The 15390-nt window shown below is 40.9% G+C and overlaps 1 protein-coding gene across 1 annotated transcript in view; it reads left to right on the top strand.

Moving 5' to 3' along the window:
* The first annotated feature begins 215 nt into the window (after positions 1–215).
* Positions 216–15390, top strand: part of LOC117544793 (cadherin-7-like) — a 106776-nt gene continuing 91601 nt past the window's right edge. The window contains exon 1 of the mRNA XM_034214216.1: positions 216–467. Within this exon, the coding sequence (XP_034070107.1) occupies positions 231–467 (237 nt within the window). The 5' untranslated portion in view covers positions 216–230. The remainder of the gene's footprint in view (positions 468–15390) is intronic.

The following is a 15390-nucleotide window of genomic DNA, read 5'->3' as shown; positions in this document are numbered from 1 at the left end:
ACTTTTCGTCTCCAATCAGGAAAAAAGAAGAGCAAGACAGCAAAATGCAGAGCTTGACTCTTTTTCAACCCATGTGCTCTTTTCATGGTCTGACTGCTCTTGCTCTTTGGTGAAACACAGGTTCAGGACTGTGTGGATAAAACCTTGAGGGTTTTGACATTTCAGCCGTACTGTCTGTTTTCTTTTCCTTTTTTTTTTTCTGGCGTCGCTGCTTTTTGGAGGGGATCCAGATGATGGGGTGGTGTTGCTCTGGCATATGCAGAGCCCTGGCTCTTCTGGCACTCCTGTTTCCCTCGCGGGAGAGGGGCTGCTGGGGGCTGAATCCCAGCTCTGGGGATCTGGAGAAGTCCCCACACTCTGATCCGGACCCCTGGGAGGCCCTGCACAGGCACAAACGCAGCTGGGTATGGAACCAGTTCTTCGTTTTGGAGGAGTACACAGGAAATGAACCACTCTATGTTGGCAAGGTAAGCTACTGACCGTGTTATCACTGCTTTACAATGTCATGTTACATGCATATTAAAAAGAACAAATTGTCTGCTAATAAAATATGATTCACACATATCCTATTTGTGCACATCTGGCAGCAGGTTTAGTGCGTCTGTACACTAATATACATATCAATAACCTCTTACCATAATGACCTGCAGACACTGGGGCACAGCAGTGAGTTATACATAATCCCAGTGCCCTATATAAAGTGTAAAACAAATGACAAGACATAACGCAGCGTAGGAAGGTATTTTATTCCTGCCGGGCTGAACTATGTGCTCAAACAAATCCGCAGTTTCAGTTAAAAGGCCTGTGTACGACGTGACAAGGTAATTTGCATCATAATCAATCTCCAGGAAAAAGGTATATCAAATGTGTCTTTGTACTGTAGGTGTTCTGCCAAGGTACAAGCAGATGGATCAAAGTAATGCATGTTTTGGCTGATATATAGGTTTAAAACTTCCCAACTTTACAAATGGCATAGTTTAAGTGAGGGTGTACCGACTACGTGACTCATCATTTATTTCTGAGATTCAGTAACACTGCTATTTTCACTTCCTCTGGTAAAAATGGATGGATGTAAGCAGCATTTCACTGTTGAGCTGGTATGAATTGCTATTTGTTGTTCATTTTAACATTTTATTGTTATTTATAAGCCTGTCATTTTTGTCATTGTAAGTCAGCAAAGTAAATCAAAGCTGCCACTTGTAGGGAAGTAAAAAGTGCATTCTTTCCCTGTAAGATGTAGTGGAGTAGAAGTTTGAGGTACCATAACGTGGAAATAATCAAAGAAAATACATCGACCCAACTCGACCCAACATACATATTTACATTCCACCACAATGTTTTTGGAGTAAATAGTACAATATTCCCCTTGGGATGTAGTCAAGGTGAAGTATTACGTATCATAAAGTAGAAATACTCATGTCAAATGCAGGCACAGACAGGTACCTTAACGACCCGTCCACACAGCGGCGTGCGTTGAAAGCTTTACCATTCACTTTGAATGGGGTGACTTTTCGCCGAACTGCATTGTGGGAAGCGACGCGGAGCTTTGCTATGGGCTCAGAACAGTCTCATAATACACACATGCACACAGAAGGATTCACACTTGTATTTCATGATCCGCAAAAGGATTCAAACTTGTATTTCCGGATCCACACTTGTGTTTTTCAATGCACACACAAATGTGTTCCGTTTCATATACATAAAATCCAAATACAGAAAAAAGTTTTACATATCTATTTTTGATCCACACATATTTGTTTTCCGTTTAAATCCCCTGAACCTGCAAACACAAACCGCTTTCTGTGCACGGATCGCTGTGCATTCGTGTGTGGGTTTTTTGAGACTCCCCTGACGGTCAGCCGATTCGTACTTGTATTTTTTTCTATCTATAGCCAATCAGATGTCTCCTCAATTCTAAGCCAATCACATGAGCACGCCCCCACGAGGGTAGATTTCTTGCGTTCATGACGTTGCGCTTCATGTACGCATTTTGCGCAGTCCGGAGCTGACAGCTCCATGGAGCCTGCCTGTGTCTCAGGACACCTCCACTATCAGTACATTGCCACGTTCCGAACAGGAAATGCACGCAAATACAAGCCTTTATATTATTAAGGTACAGCGCCACTTTCCGAACCATTGATGAATGCTTGTGTACACAAAAACGGCAGGCAAAACCGTTTTAAATGTGTGTTTCCTGTATGGCGAATACAGCTGCTTTATTTATGTCTGTATGAAGTTGTTGTGAATAGAGTGTGGAGGGAGCAGCTACAGGTTAGCTTAGCCTAATCGATCAGTGCACTACGAAGCCAGTGCTAGACAGTGAACTGTCAACGGAGGGGGGAGCCCCGCCGGTCATTATCGGCCGATATTCACTAGTTTGATCGGTGCTCTCTATAGAGAACCGCAGTGACGTGTCCTAAAACCCGGATGTTAACTCCTTCCGGTTCCTTCGTCAAAAACGCAATGCAATTTCTCCATAGGATTTTGGAAAGTAGCTCGAAATAAGGTCTGTGGTTGACACACATTTAAGAGACGGATCACGTTTTGTTCAGCCGGATAATATCCACATGTCTACCCTACTTTTATAACTTTCGAATCATAAATCTAGTCGCAAGAAGCAAAATGCTAACATTATGCTATAAAGGAACTACTGCTTCAACGTCACGCCAACTTAAGATCCATATTCAAACATACAGATTATAAATGGTACAAGTTGAAGCGTTTGTTTGAACAGTTTGCAGGAGGCAAGTACTTGCTTTCAAGCAGAACAAGGCAAACAAACTTAGCGGGAGTGTTTTACGTGTTCGGTGTAATGACGTAAAACGGCCTGGACAACTTCTGGACATGTTAACAACCATCGTTTTTCAGACACGTAAACTCTTCAAAAATCACCAGCGGGGTCCCTGCTGATGTATTTAATGTCGTAGAACAAAACGTGATCTGTCTCTTCAATTTGTGTCAAACACAGACCTTATTTGGAGCTATTTTCCAAAATCCTATGGAGAAATTGCATTGCTTTTTATCGAAGGAACCGGATGTGGTAAACTTCCGGGTTTTAGGACGCGTCACTGCGGTTCTCTATTAAGGCCGATCAGGAGAGCTGGATCTGATCGATATGGACATAACCGCGAGTGAAGTATAACCGGACGCGAGAGAGATCAGATCAGCTGCTGAGTCTGACGGAGACACGCAGCTCTGCATGATCACCTGAAGCTCCGCCCTCTGTTTAGCGAGCTGACAGGACAGCGCAAAATGCGTATATGAAGTGTCATGAACGCAATAAATCATACCCTCGTGGGGGCGCACTCATGTGATTGGCTTAGAATGAAGGAGACATCTGATTGGCTATAGATAGAAACAATTACAAGTAGGCTACGAATCGGCTGACCGTCAGGGGAGTCTCAAAAACCCACACACGAATGCACAGCGGTCCGTGCACAGAAAGCGGTTTGTGTTTGCAGGTGCAGAGGTTTTAAATGGAAAACAAATATGTGAGGATCAAAAATACATATGTAAAACTTTTTTCTGAAATTGGATTTTATTTACATGTATATGAAACGGAACACATTTGTGTGTGCATTGAAAAACACAAGTGTGGATCCTTTTGCGGATCATGAAATACAAGTGTGAATCCTTCTGTGTGCATGTGTGTATTATGAGACTGTTCTGAGCCCATACTTTGCTGGCGTGGCTCCCTGCAAAAGTTGAGCAATGTTCAACTTTTGAAGCCTCGGCAGAAGCGTCAGCCAATCGAATCATATGCCAGTACAAGCTCTAGCCAATCAAACCGCTGCTTGTGTGTCAGGGGCGGGAGATTCATGTGATTAGTTGTTGGTCGAGTTTCAGACACGCCCGCCAGCAAGCTTCAACGCACGCCGCTGTGTGGACGGGCCGTAACATTCAAAAACATTATTTCCGTCCGAAATGTATGAAGTAGGTGTACGAAACATGTATAAAATGTAAAAAAAGGTAAAGTAAATGTACTTACAATCATCTCAAATGTACTTACGTTCTGAATATCGAGAAAATAAAAGTCGTTACACACCACTACAGAAGTACATAGTTACTATAGCTGACAAAAAACTGGTATGGCAAGGTAAGATTACCTACTGTTAAATTATAAAGCAGATTGAGTGGCTATAATGAAGTAAAATACACGGATAATAATCTCAATATACAATGCACTGATACGCATTCATAATATCGACAACATATTCCCTTCTATATGTTGACATTGCCTGTGTGTGGTGTTCACAAAGCTTTCAGCACCACCCTCTACGTGGACAGCTCTCGCCTGGAAGATGGCTCCAGTGTGTAAGCAGGCCAGATGGGTCTTGGATTGCTCTCCAGATCCCTGTTATCTTGGAGAATTTTCTGGTCTTATTATTAAATTAGTTTGCATCTTTCCGCTCTTATAATCATTCTCATCTGCATGTATTTGCAGGGTCTGCTCTCACAAGCCCATTTCCTCGCTGCCTCTGAACTGGATTAGCGTCTCCATCCGGAATTAGGATACATGTGACGGTCCTATTGTTCTCCCTTTGAGTTTCTCGCCAGAGGGATGCTGCAGGAAAGCATCTAAATCACAATGAGCTTATTTGTGACATTGCTGCAGTTCAGCTAAAGGTCGTGTCTTGTCCAAAGTATCTTCAAATCCAGTCTTGTCTGATGTGTGTGTCCAGATATCCACTCTATCTGACTGAGTATTTTGCAGTGAACATCTGTTGTGTCCTTGTGCTGTGTTTACTATCCAAAGAAGAAAGGCCAGTGTAGTAGTAGGAGATTTCTAGTGTTTCTTTTCTTTTACACTCCCTTATGTTTGATTGCTTTTCTTGTTAGTAAATCCCCAGGGACGTGAACATGCTGATTATTAATTCATAGATGTGTTGAGATATGCTTATCCCCAGTGAGTACACACATTTACCCATCCTTTTTCTAAAAGGGAGCACATTATGATTTGTTATGATTCATGTTTTTGTGTGTTTATAGTGGCGCATGTGAAAACAACAGACTGGGCTACATGTTTTCGTCTGACCTCGTGCCCGAGCTCAATCTAACCCTTTCAGGAATCTGCAAAATCCGATTCACTTACTCCCCGCAGGCAGGGCCGTCTGCCTGGGAGCTTGAGAAGCTGTCACATTATTTGTTACCCAAGATCACGGTTGTCACATAGTGTGTGTTCTTTTGGTATCACAAGGGTGGCGGCTGCTTCAAAAAGTCAGAGCGGGCCACCCTGACCTTGTGACTCAGTGTAAGCGACATGGAAGGTCCCGCCATGTCGACAGAATGCCCTTAATGGATTTTCTTTGGCCACATTTAGCCAAAACTACGCAGTCAGCTATAAAACTCTAACAGATCATAGGCAAAAACATCAGAGTTGCATTAAAAGTAAATGAAAAACAATAGACACTGTCCAAACAATGGCACCCTCGCTGCACAATTAGTTCATTTATTTGGCTGCAAGCAAAGGGAAATATGATATAGTTGGTAGGAAATGAGAAGTCATCACTTTGGCCTGGCTACTCCCTTTTCATCTGCACTCTGCTTGGCTTTAATGCTTTCTGTCAGAATTGGAATTTCTCAACCAAATGTCCTATTATGCCTTGGCACTGTGCCTGGGGTAAGTGTACTGGCCTGGAATCAGCTGCAGTCACATCAGGCCGGTGGACACATACATTAGGGAACAAACTGCACGGCGGCAAATTGGTGACGCACATATTGAAACAAGCAAACAAGCCGCAGCAGCTCATCCACTTAGCAAACACTTACTTGTAAACATGATTTGATTAGCATTTTCTACTGGGTGTTCATGCGACTAAATATTCGCAAGTGTTGACACGTACCAATCTAGCTTCTGCTGAATAAGCATCGTTCGCAGGTGTGTTATCTTCCAACACATGTTCTGATCTTTTGTTTTAGGACATATCATTTTTATAGTTTGTGTTGCCTCACATCGTGGGAGGTGCCAGCGCGCGCACACACACACACACACACACACACACACACACACACACACACACACACACACACACACACACACACACACACACACACACACACACACACACACACACCATCAGAGTAATGGATGGGCTTATTTACTTCACTTTATAATTCTGGCTGCATTCAGACTCACAGAAGGACTCCTTCCAATACAAATAAAAGAGCCTCAAATGAAAAAACATCCCCTGATGGAAGAGTCTCTTAGCTTGCTGTCAGATCTTCAAGTGAGACTGAAGAAAGGGAAATTGCCCGTCTCCTACGCATGGGACACAGGAAATGTTCATTTTCCTATTGCAACAAGTTTTACAGTTTGGTCACAACCATTATGCATTTTTGCGAGCATGCATCATTAGTCATTTCTGACCCGGTAGCATGAGCCCCGTGTTGCGCATGACAGTGATTCGGTTTAATAATCATCAGGGGATAATCCCACAGATGATTACAATGGAGACAGCGCAGCAGTTGCTATACACGTTACTTCATTAGCATTCTATTAGACGCTCACTGTCAAATGGGTTAGAATCATAGGGCACAGGGTGCTCTTGCAGAAAGGTCAGTCTCAATAGCGTCTACTCACATTCGCTGGTGCCGCGAACACATCGGGAGCAGCATGTTGAGCTGGGGAGGACGGTGATTCAAGCTGACAGGGGGGCGGGACATCATACACACAGTACCCAGGGACAAGGGCTCACAGAGAGGGGAGCTCATGAGACATCCTGGGGGCCTCTGGGATGGTGGGGAAAGCCTTAATCTGAGCCAAGGAATCAAAGAGGATGAACAACGGCAGTGTAAACCAGACTAGAGGGTAGTTATCAGCGGGGTAGGGGAGAGGACATTGTTTACTCCTTCCCTCTCACATATAGGGCCACGACTGGAAGTCAACATCAGGGCAGTTTTTGTCCATTAACGAGGTCAGAGCAAGGTCAACGCTGTGGTGTGTAAACTGGGGCTGATTCAAAACTCAAACATGCAATAACCTGTAAATTATTAATTACCAGCTGCAACTGAGATACCCTTATGCATCTAATTAACAATTGCAAAGGAATATAGTGTGTTATAGAAATGGCAGCTCGGTTTCAGTCTTTTTAAATATTTTGGCACACATTTATGGGTTCACCAAGTTGACACCACGCATTTTAGTGTGTAAATAACCATATTCTTTTAACATTAACATGACCTGACCTAAAACGAGATAGTTTGACACTGCCTCGAAAGCAAAATAATTCACATTTTACAAAATACGCTTATTTGCTTTCCAACGTGGATTCACATAAGAAATCAATTCCACTCTCAAGGCGGTCTATGATGCTAAAGCCAGCAGAGTTAGCTTAGCTTAACAGCTAGCCTGAAAGAGCCAGCTCCTCAAAGCTCACTTTTTAACACTTTATATTTAGATTGCTTACTCCATAAACAAAGTAATCGAAAATGACAAGTGGCTGTTTTGCGGATCCTTACGTTCCAGACTTTCTTGGCTATGAGCAGTTGCTCAGAAAGTTACCTGAAAACGTATCAAAAGCTTTGTTTTCCAAAATTGTTGAATTCATCGTTCAACCTCAGCTGTCAAACTTGTTTTTCTAAATGACCTGTAACATTTCACGATTCTAGTGAAAAAGAAGGAAACTATAGGAAATGTTGCATTTATCGCACTTATTGTTTCAATATTGTCTACTTTTGAAAGGTTTGGTTGTTAAGGCTAAATATTTTGTAGCGATACAATAATTGTGTGGGGCTAACCAAAAGTAAGAGCATAATTGACATTTGGTAAATGTTGTTCTAGCAAATCAGGTACAGTAGTTCTTAAATCTCTGTCCTTTTATCCCAATTCATTTTTAAATATGACAAAAATCAAGATACACAAAAAAAGAATTGAACACATTTCTGACTTAAGTGACAATGGTGCAGGTTCGATGTCATGAAGTTGTGTTTAACCTCCAGACATTTGAAGCCTTCAGAATTGCATGATGTCCCTAAAGAGAAGAGGAAGGATTATAATGGTGAGAGCATACCCGCCCTAACACATAGCAATACTAACAGGAGAACGAGAGATGTCAATTACTCACAATTTGTACACCTTTACGCTATCCTGAGACAGGGCTAATATGGCGTTATCGCACAAAAACAGACCTTTTAGATTGCAGGTCTGCAGCTGCTTCCAGCCATTAACTCAGAATCTTTTCTGCAAACACATTCTAAATTTGACAAATCTGTCAAATGTGTTGTTCTCAGGGCATGAGAAGAACTACATCCCAGAATTCTTCCTACTTTGTCCACACCGTGTTGACCAAAAACACCTGTCCAAGTAGGTGAAAGAGAAATAACCCAGATGTTCGTTTTTAAAAGTGTTGGCCTTGTACATTGATTTACTTCCCATGTGTTTGCACTTATCACAGAAGCAGTTTGTCTTTTTGGCAAGCTAAAGTTGTTATTTAGAGCTCAGGATTTACTCACTCTCCCCTTGTCTCACCTCTCGGCTTCAGCTCTTAAAATTTACGGTGGTCCGTTTATGGCTTGATAGAAACAAAGGTACATCATTGTGACATTTGAATCCTCTTTCTTGGAGCCTGTAATACTGTAAGCTAATTAAATATTAAGGTCTATTGTGGGAGAACGGGAGTTGTGAGATAGATTGTATGTTTTTTTTTTAGTCTGAATCCTCTTATGTGCCTCTTTCATCATGGCGTTGCGGATATTTCCTGTAGTGCTGAGGTATTGGATTTCTCACATCCCCAACAGGTCTGATCGTGAATAATTCAAGGGAGGTCCTCCACCTGTGCTGAGAGTATAGATGTACTATGAATGCACACAAAAGTGAAGATGTTTCCTATCTCTTTTTTTCCCCTCTACAAAATTGATAACGAGTGGCTTGGAGATTACAATGTTTGGCGTAATGGTCGTATCAAACATTCTCCATTTCGATGAATAATGTAATTGTGCCGGGCGCAACAGCAGTTCATGTTTAGCAAAGCAGTCTGTTAAATGTCTGACAGTTGTTCCTCGTAGACGTGGTGTAAAGAAGAGGTGAGAAGACCACTTACCTTTAGTGAATATTGTATTCAGTTAATTGACGTGAAGTGAGAGACGTAAGTGAGATGCTACTTGACTTCTGCTCCTCAAAGATATGTTATATCACACTTCTATTTTTTGATGCACTGACTAATTACATTCCACATAATATCAGAATGACATGATAGCAGTTTGATCTCTGAAATTGGTTTTCATACAGCCTGATACACCATTAGACATGAGATTGATGCATTAAAAACGTTTTCTTAATGGTTCTTAATTTGATATTCTGAGAATTGATACACTAGCAAACAACTATTTACCATGTAAGGTTATAGTGGAGTAATGGCTACTGGATCAGAGAAATCCCCATGCGCCAGATTCTGTATTAAAAAAACCTTAAAGTACATATTTGGAGATATTGAGTTTCCTCTTTCCCATTTTTTACCACCATTACAGAATTACCCATTGTATTTTGAGATTTATATATACTGTATCACCCTCTATGGCTTATAAGACCCCAGGTTTAAAGTCTTTGGATCTCCTTTGAATTTAACAAACATTTATGCTTCATGGTAATCTGATTATTCCCCACTTTCAGCCTTAGTCTAATTTCAGAAGCATTTATCTCAGTGAGAAACCTGGTTTCCTTTTTCATGTTAACGGAGGAAGAATAATTGGATTAAAAGAGGTAGATTTGTAAAGGTGAAACCCAATTACTAGTTTTAGTATAACCTTATCTGTGTTTTTGGGAGTTGTAACCCTATGTTGGAGAGTACCATTAAAGAAACCCATCACCAATGATTCCAAACCAGAGGTATTATGTCTCATGCGTGGAAAGAAAGTAAGTCAATCTTGGCTGAAATTAGGATTTGGTCACATATACTGTACATTCTATGATGTTACATATTTGTGATTAGGAAGAAAAGAAAGACTGAGCTTTACTTTATTATCACCCCACCCAATAAACACCCCAGTAAACTCCAACCTCAGTCCTCAGTCAATTAAAACACATTCAGACAAGATAATGCAATGAAACGCGAGCAAGTCTTCAGAAGTGGTAAAATAGAGAATAACTTTTGAAGGTGTCCACCTTTAACACTTTACAAAGTGAAATATGACTTCCGATTTGACCCATACTGAAACTATGGATGCAACAATTGTAAAATTCTGCTCAAATTCTGTTTTAAAAATTCAATTTAGGCTTCCAATCATGTTGTGTTGTTAAATGTATTCCCACTCTTCTGAAACCAAGACATCATTATAAAATAAATAACTTGTTTTAATATCAGTTAGCCTTTATTTTCACACATCGTTGAAATAGCACATTTTCAAACATGAATATGTAGGAATCAAACCTTCAATAAAGCCTTCTTTCAATTGTAAAATAAAAAAAAAATGTAAACAGCTTGAAATGTAGTTAACATATACTATCTATAACTGTTAAGGATGCCTTAAAACCTCTCTGCCTTGTTGCATCTCAGTCCATTCCCTTTCTCATCCAAGATGTAAGACGCAGGGTCCAAAGGTGTTGGAGTTCTCTCTGTGTCAGTGCCTGAAAACAGATTATTATTTTCCAGTAGGTGCGGTCAAATTTGAGTTTTTTTCTTGAATGTCCATACAAAACATCTGGGCAATCCCTTCAATAGCAAAACATAATTAAGTCTGGACCAAAGTGGACGCCCATCCCATGCTGTCATGCCATTAAAAGGGCTAAACATATTGTAACAAGGTTCAATGATATGATTGATATAGGTTTGAGTTACTGCAGCCCATTTGACAGCGCTTTGAAGGTACAACAGACACCCCATCTTCCACTGACAATAATGAATTGCTATTACAAAGTGGTTGTTTGCATGATTTATATTAATGGTATACCGTCTTCATAGTCATTTGCATGCACTTTGTGTTTACAATAATGCACTTACGGTTAATTCTGATGTACTGTAAGGCTGTTTTTTTTTATGCTAGAAGGAGTAGAAATACATTTGCTCTCTCACCTTAACTTGATTACTCTCAGTAATCTGCTTTTACATGTGTGTGTGTGTATGTGTGCGAGTGCACGTATGGCAGCTCTGCTTAAGTAACCTGAAGCTTCCTCTCCTACCACATTCCCACACAAAGACACACACACAAGAAAACACACACTTTACACAACCCAACCCCCTCACGCCCTCTTCTAGACATTTACCATCCCATGGATATATGTTAAAACCATGGCGTGCATTGGCCACCTCTTGCTGTAATTAAATTCAGTCATAATGAATCATAGCGCCTAATCCTAAAAAAGCCTATATTTCCACAGGGAATAAAAATGACCTACATGTACTGGGAAATCTCTTATAATAGCCTTTTTTTACTATTACTCCCTTACTTGGCATTGGCTCTGAAAGCATGGAAATCACACACAAACTTCACTTTGAGTCGTGTTGAAATGTCTATATCAGGGCTCTTCTGTTTACATATGTAAACTGCATATCACACAGGGCATCGTCTAACAAAATCAGGTGGCAGCTAAAAAAGATGTATCGCAAGTCAGGTCATAGCTTGCAAGCCTTTAATAATGTGGTCAACTCTTTTATTTTTTTATGCTTTGTGAGTTGAATAGCAATACGATGTGGCTCATTGCTCTGTGGAGAGAGAATCCGTGCATACAGTAGTAACACGAGGCTATTAAGGTATTGTATGAGCCAGTCATCGGGCTAATGTCGGTGATTCACTATGGTGCCTCTGTACCTTTTGCCCATGGAGGTGTATTTTATCATTTGCCGACCGTGTTGGTTGCAGCCCAAGATGCTGTCACCGCTTCATTGTATACAAAACTACGCTTGGCAGCAGGACAACAGAGATAATGCGCACTTTGTTTTCGTCCGTTCAATAGCCTCAGAGAAGAAGTAGGGCTCTTGGTTATTAGGATTTCTATCTTTGATTTGCAAGTGTTGAATTCACTGGTGTATTTTTAATTTATTTGCACATAGATGACAATTTGATCACAACATGTAAATATTTGAATTCCATCTCCTGCCTCAACTATCAATGTTGTGACAACAACATATTTTTCACCTTGGCAGATTGGATGGTGTTTTTTCGGTACAAATATATTCCCTCCTCCATTGCATAAGGCGCCTTTCACACCTGATATTGACATATGATCTTTATCAGGATAATAACATACAGGCCAAATCCCCAAGTCCTGCATTTACTACAGGTGTGGATAAGCTCTCTATACTTCCTGATTATGCTCAGCTGACATTCCACATCCCAGGTTAGGAGAAGCCTAAGCCAACTTTTAAGATATCCAATCACAATGCAGGCCTAACCCCCACTAGGTATGGTCCTACTAATCTCAAACTGTCACAATGCATTCTTTATGCATTTACACTGCATTCACATGTTTTTCATAGATAACATATTTGGTTATAATTTAAAATATTGGCACATTGAAATGTTGACCTTATGAAGAGGCTAGTTATCACAATTCAAGCTAAGGAGGTATGGATTTGAACTACATTTCAACGTATTTGAAACCAATAGTTCATGGAATGCAATGTGCCTCCCTTCATCTGAGGTACAAGCAACAGCTTTACATTTAGATTTTGAATGCTTCAATGAACAAAATTAGCCCCCCCATGTTTACCCCACATGACTAATTTAGGGATCCACTCAGGATCAGAACTTCAGTGCCCGAGGGTTAATTCATGAAATTCCTGATCAAAGCAACTGTATTGGAAAGAGCTGGTGTGTGGATCAATTCTCTTTTCATTCTCTTACCCCAAAGCTTTCATTCAATTTCAGAGAAAACAGGGATAGGTGGATCTTTGGTAGTGCTGATTGTTATTTGTTCTTTCATACTGGCCTCAAGATTTGTGTATTAATCTTTCATGTGGGATGCTGTTTGTGCTTCTCATTTTCCTTTCTTTCTACACTATAAAAGGAATGTGTACATACAAATTACTGTAAAAGTGATGTGTTTTCTTACAATTGTAAAGCCTCCTCTACAGTACTTACAACCAAAAGGACATTTAAGCTGGTGATAGGTCAGGGCCTATATACATAGAATGTATACTAAAGGTGCAAGACAACTTATCTCCCCTCCATTTAGACTACACTTCAGTCCATGTACAGTGGGGCAAAAAAGTATTTAGTCAGCCACCAATTGTGCAAGTTCTCCCACTTAAAAAGATGAGAGAGGCCTGTAATTTTCGGTATACCTGAACTATGAGAGACAAAATGAGAAAAAAAAAATCCAGAAAATCACATTGTCTGATTTTTAAAGAATTTATTTGCAAATTATGGTGGAAAATAAGTATTTGGTCAATAACAAAATTTCATCTCAATACTTTGTTATATACCCTTTGTTGGCAATGACAGAGGTCAAACGTTTTCTGTAAGTCTTCACAAGGTTTTCACACACTGTTGCTGGTATTTTGGCCCATTCCTCCATGCAGATCTCCTCTAGAGCAGTGATGTTTTGGGCTGTCGCTGGGCAACACGGACTTTCAACGCCCTCCAAAGATTTTCTATGGGGTTGAGATCTGGAGACTGGCTAGGCCACTCCAGGACCTTGAAATGCTTCTTACGAAGCCACTCCTTCATTGCCCGGGCGGTGTGTTTGGGATCATTGTCATGCTGAAAGACCCAGCCACGTTTCATCTTCAATGCCCTTGCTGATGGAAGGAGGTTGTCACTCAAAATCTTACGATACATGGCCCCATTTATTCTTTCCTTTACACGGATCAGTCGTCCTGGTCCCTTTGCAGAAAAACAGCCCCAAAGCATGATGTTTCCACCCCCATGTTTCACAGTAGGTATGGTGTTCTTTGGATGCAACTCAGCATTCTTTCTCCTCCAAACACGTCTACAGTAGTTGAGTGTTTACCAAAAAGTTCTATTTTGGTTTCATCTGACCATATGACATTCTCCCAATCCTCTTCTGGATCATCTAAATGCTCTCTAGCAAACTTCAGACGGGCCTGGACATGTACTGGCTTAAGCAGGGGCACACGTCTGGCACTGCAGGATTTGAGTCCCTGGCGGCGTAGTGTGTTACTGATGGTAGCCTTTGTTACTTTGGTCCCAGCTCTCTGCAGGTCATTGACTAGGTCCCCCCGTGTGGTTCTGGGATTTTTGCTCACCGTTCTTGTGATCATTTTGACCCCACGGGGTGAGATCTTGCGTGGAGCCCCAGATCGAGGGAAATTATCAGTGGTCTTGTATGTCTTCCATTTTCTAATAATTGCTCCCACAGTTGATTTCTTCACACCAAGCTGCTTACCTATTGCAGATTCAGTCTTCCCAGCCTGGTGCAGGTCTACAATTTTGTTTCTGGTGTCCTTTGACAGCTCTTTGGTCTTGGCCATAGTGGAGTTTGGAGTGTGACTGTTTGAGGTTGTGGACAGGTGTCTTTTATACTGATAACGAGTTCAAACAAGTGCCATTAATACAGTTAACGAGTAGAGGACAGAGGAGGCTCTTAAAGAAGAAGTTACAGGTCTGTGAGAGCCAGAAATCTTGTTTGTTTGTAGGTGACCAAATACTTATTTTACCGAGGAATTTACCAATTCATTCATTAAAAATCCTACAATGTGATTTCCTGGATTATTTCCCCCCATTCTGTCTCTCATAGTTGAAGTGTACCTAGGATGAAAATTACAGGCCTCTCTCATCTTTTTAAGTGGGAGAACTATTGGTGGCTGACTAAATACTTTTTTTCCCCACTGTATGTCCTTCCAGTAGATATCAATTCGACACAGCTTGAATCCAGTTCAATGTAGTGGCTCCAGAGAAGTTTGAAGGATTTCTGTGAAGATAGCCTGTTCTTGGAACCGAGCCCATTCATTTTCTATGGAGGAGATGAGTTCATAGTCTTGACAGTGTTAAATGATGCCAGGGGGCTAAGGCTATGCAAAGATGATTCAGAGATGGATTGGGCTATGATCTAAAGTTCTTATTGAATTTGGCTTTTGATATCCCTCACAATGAAGAATGCGTCAGGACTCAGGAGAATGATTTTCTCTTTTCTTTGTGGTTCAAGACTAAATATATTCAACACTGGAGGGATTGTTTACACATCAAAAGTCTTCCTTCCCGAAGGCCCTCTCATGTTGGGGTTTAATAAGGTATTTTATTGTAAGTAGTACTGCTTGTTTGAGTTGTTTATAATCCCTTTGGATCGTATCAGCACTGCCGGTAGTATAAAAGATTTGGTATTATCCTCGTGTTTTCTTTCTTTCTCAACAACACATCCTCTTCGATCACATTGTATAATCCAGGTAGGCTTTTTCATTCCTTCCCCGAAGAATGAAAGGAAGTATTGAGTCACAGGGCTCAGGATTGGTTCTATACTTCAATGCCATGTTGGACATGTTTGTTGGTTATGGAAAG

This window comes from Gymnodraco acuticeps, unplaced genomic scaffold (genome assembly GCF_902827175.1).
Source record: "Gymnodraco acuticeps unplaced genomic scaffold, fGymAcu1.1, whole genome shotgun sequence".
NCBI classification, from domain to species: Eukaryota; Metazoa; Chordata; class Actinopteri; order Perciformes; family Bathydraconidae; genus Gymnodraco; species Gymnodraco acuticeps.
This window is presented reverse-complemented; position numbering and strand designations above follow the sequence as displayed.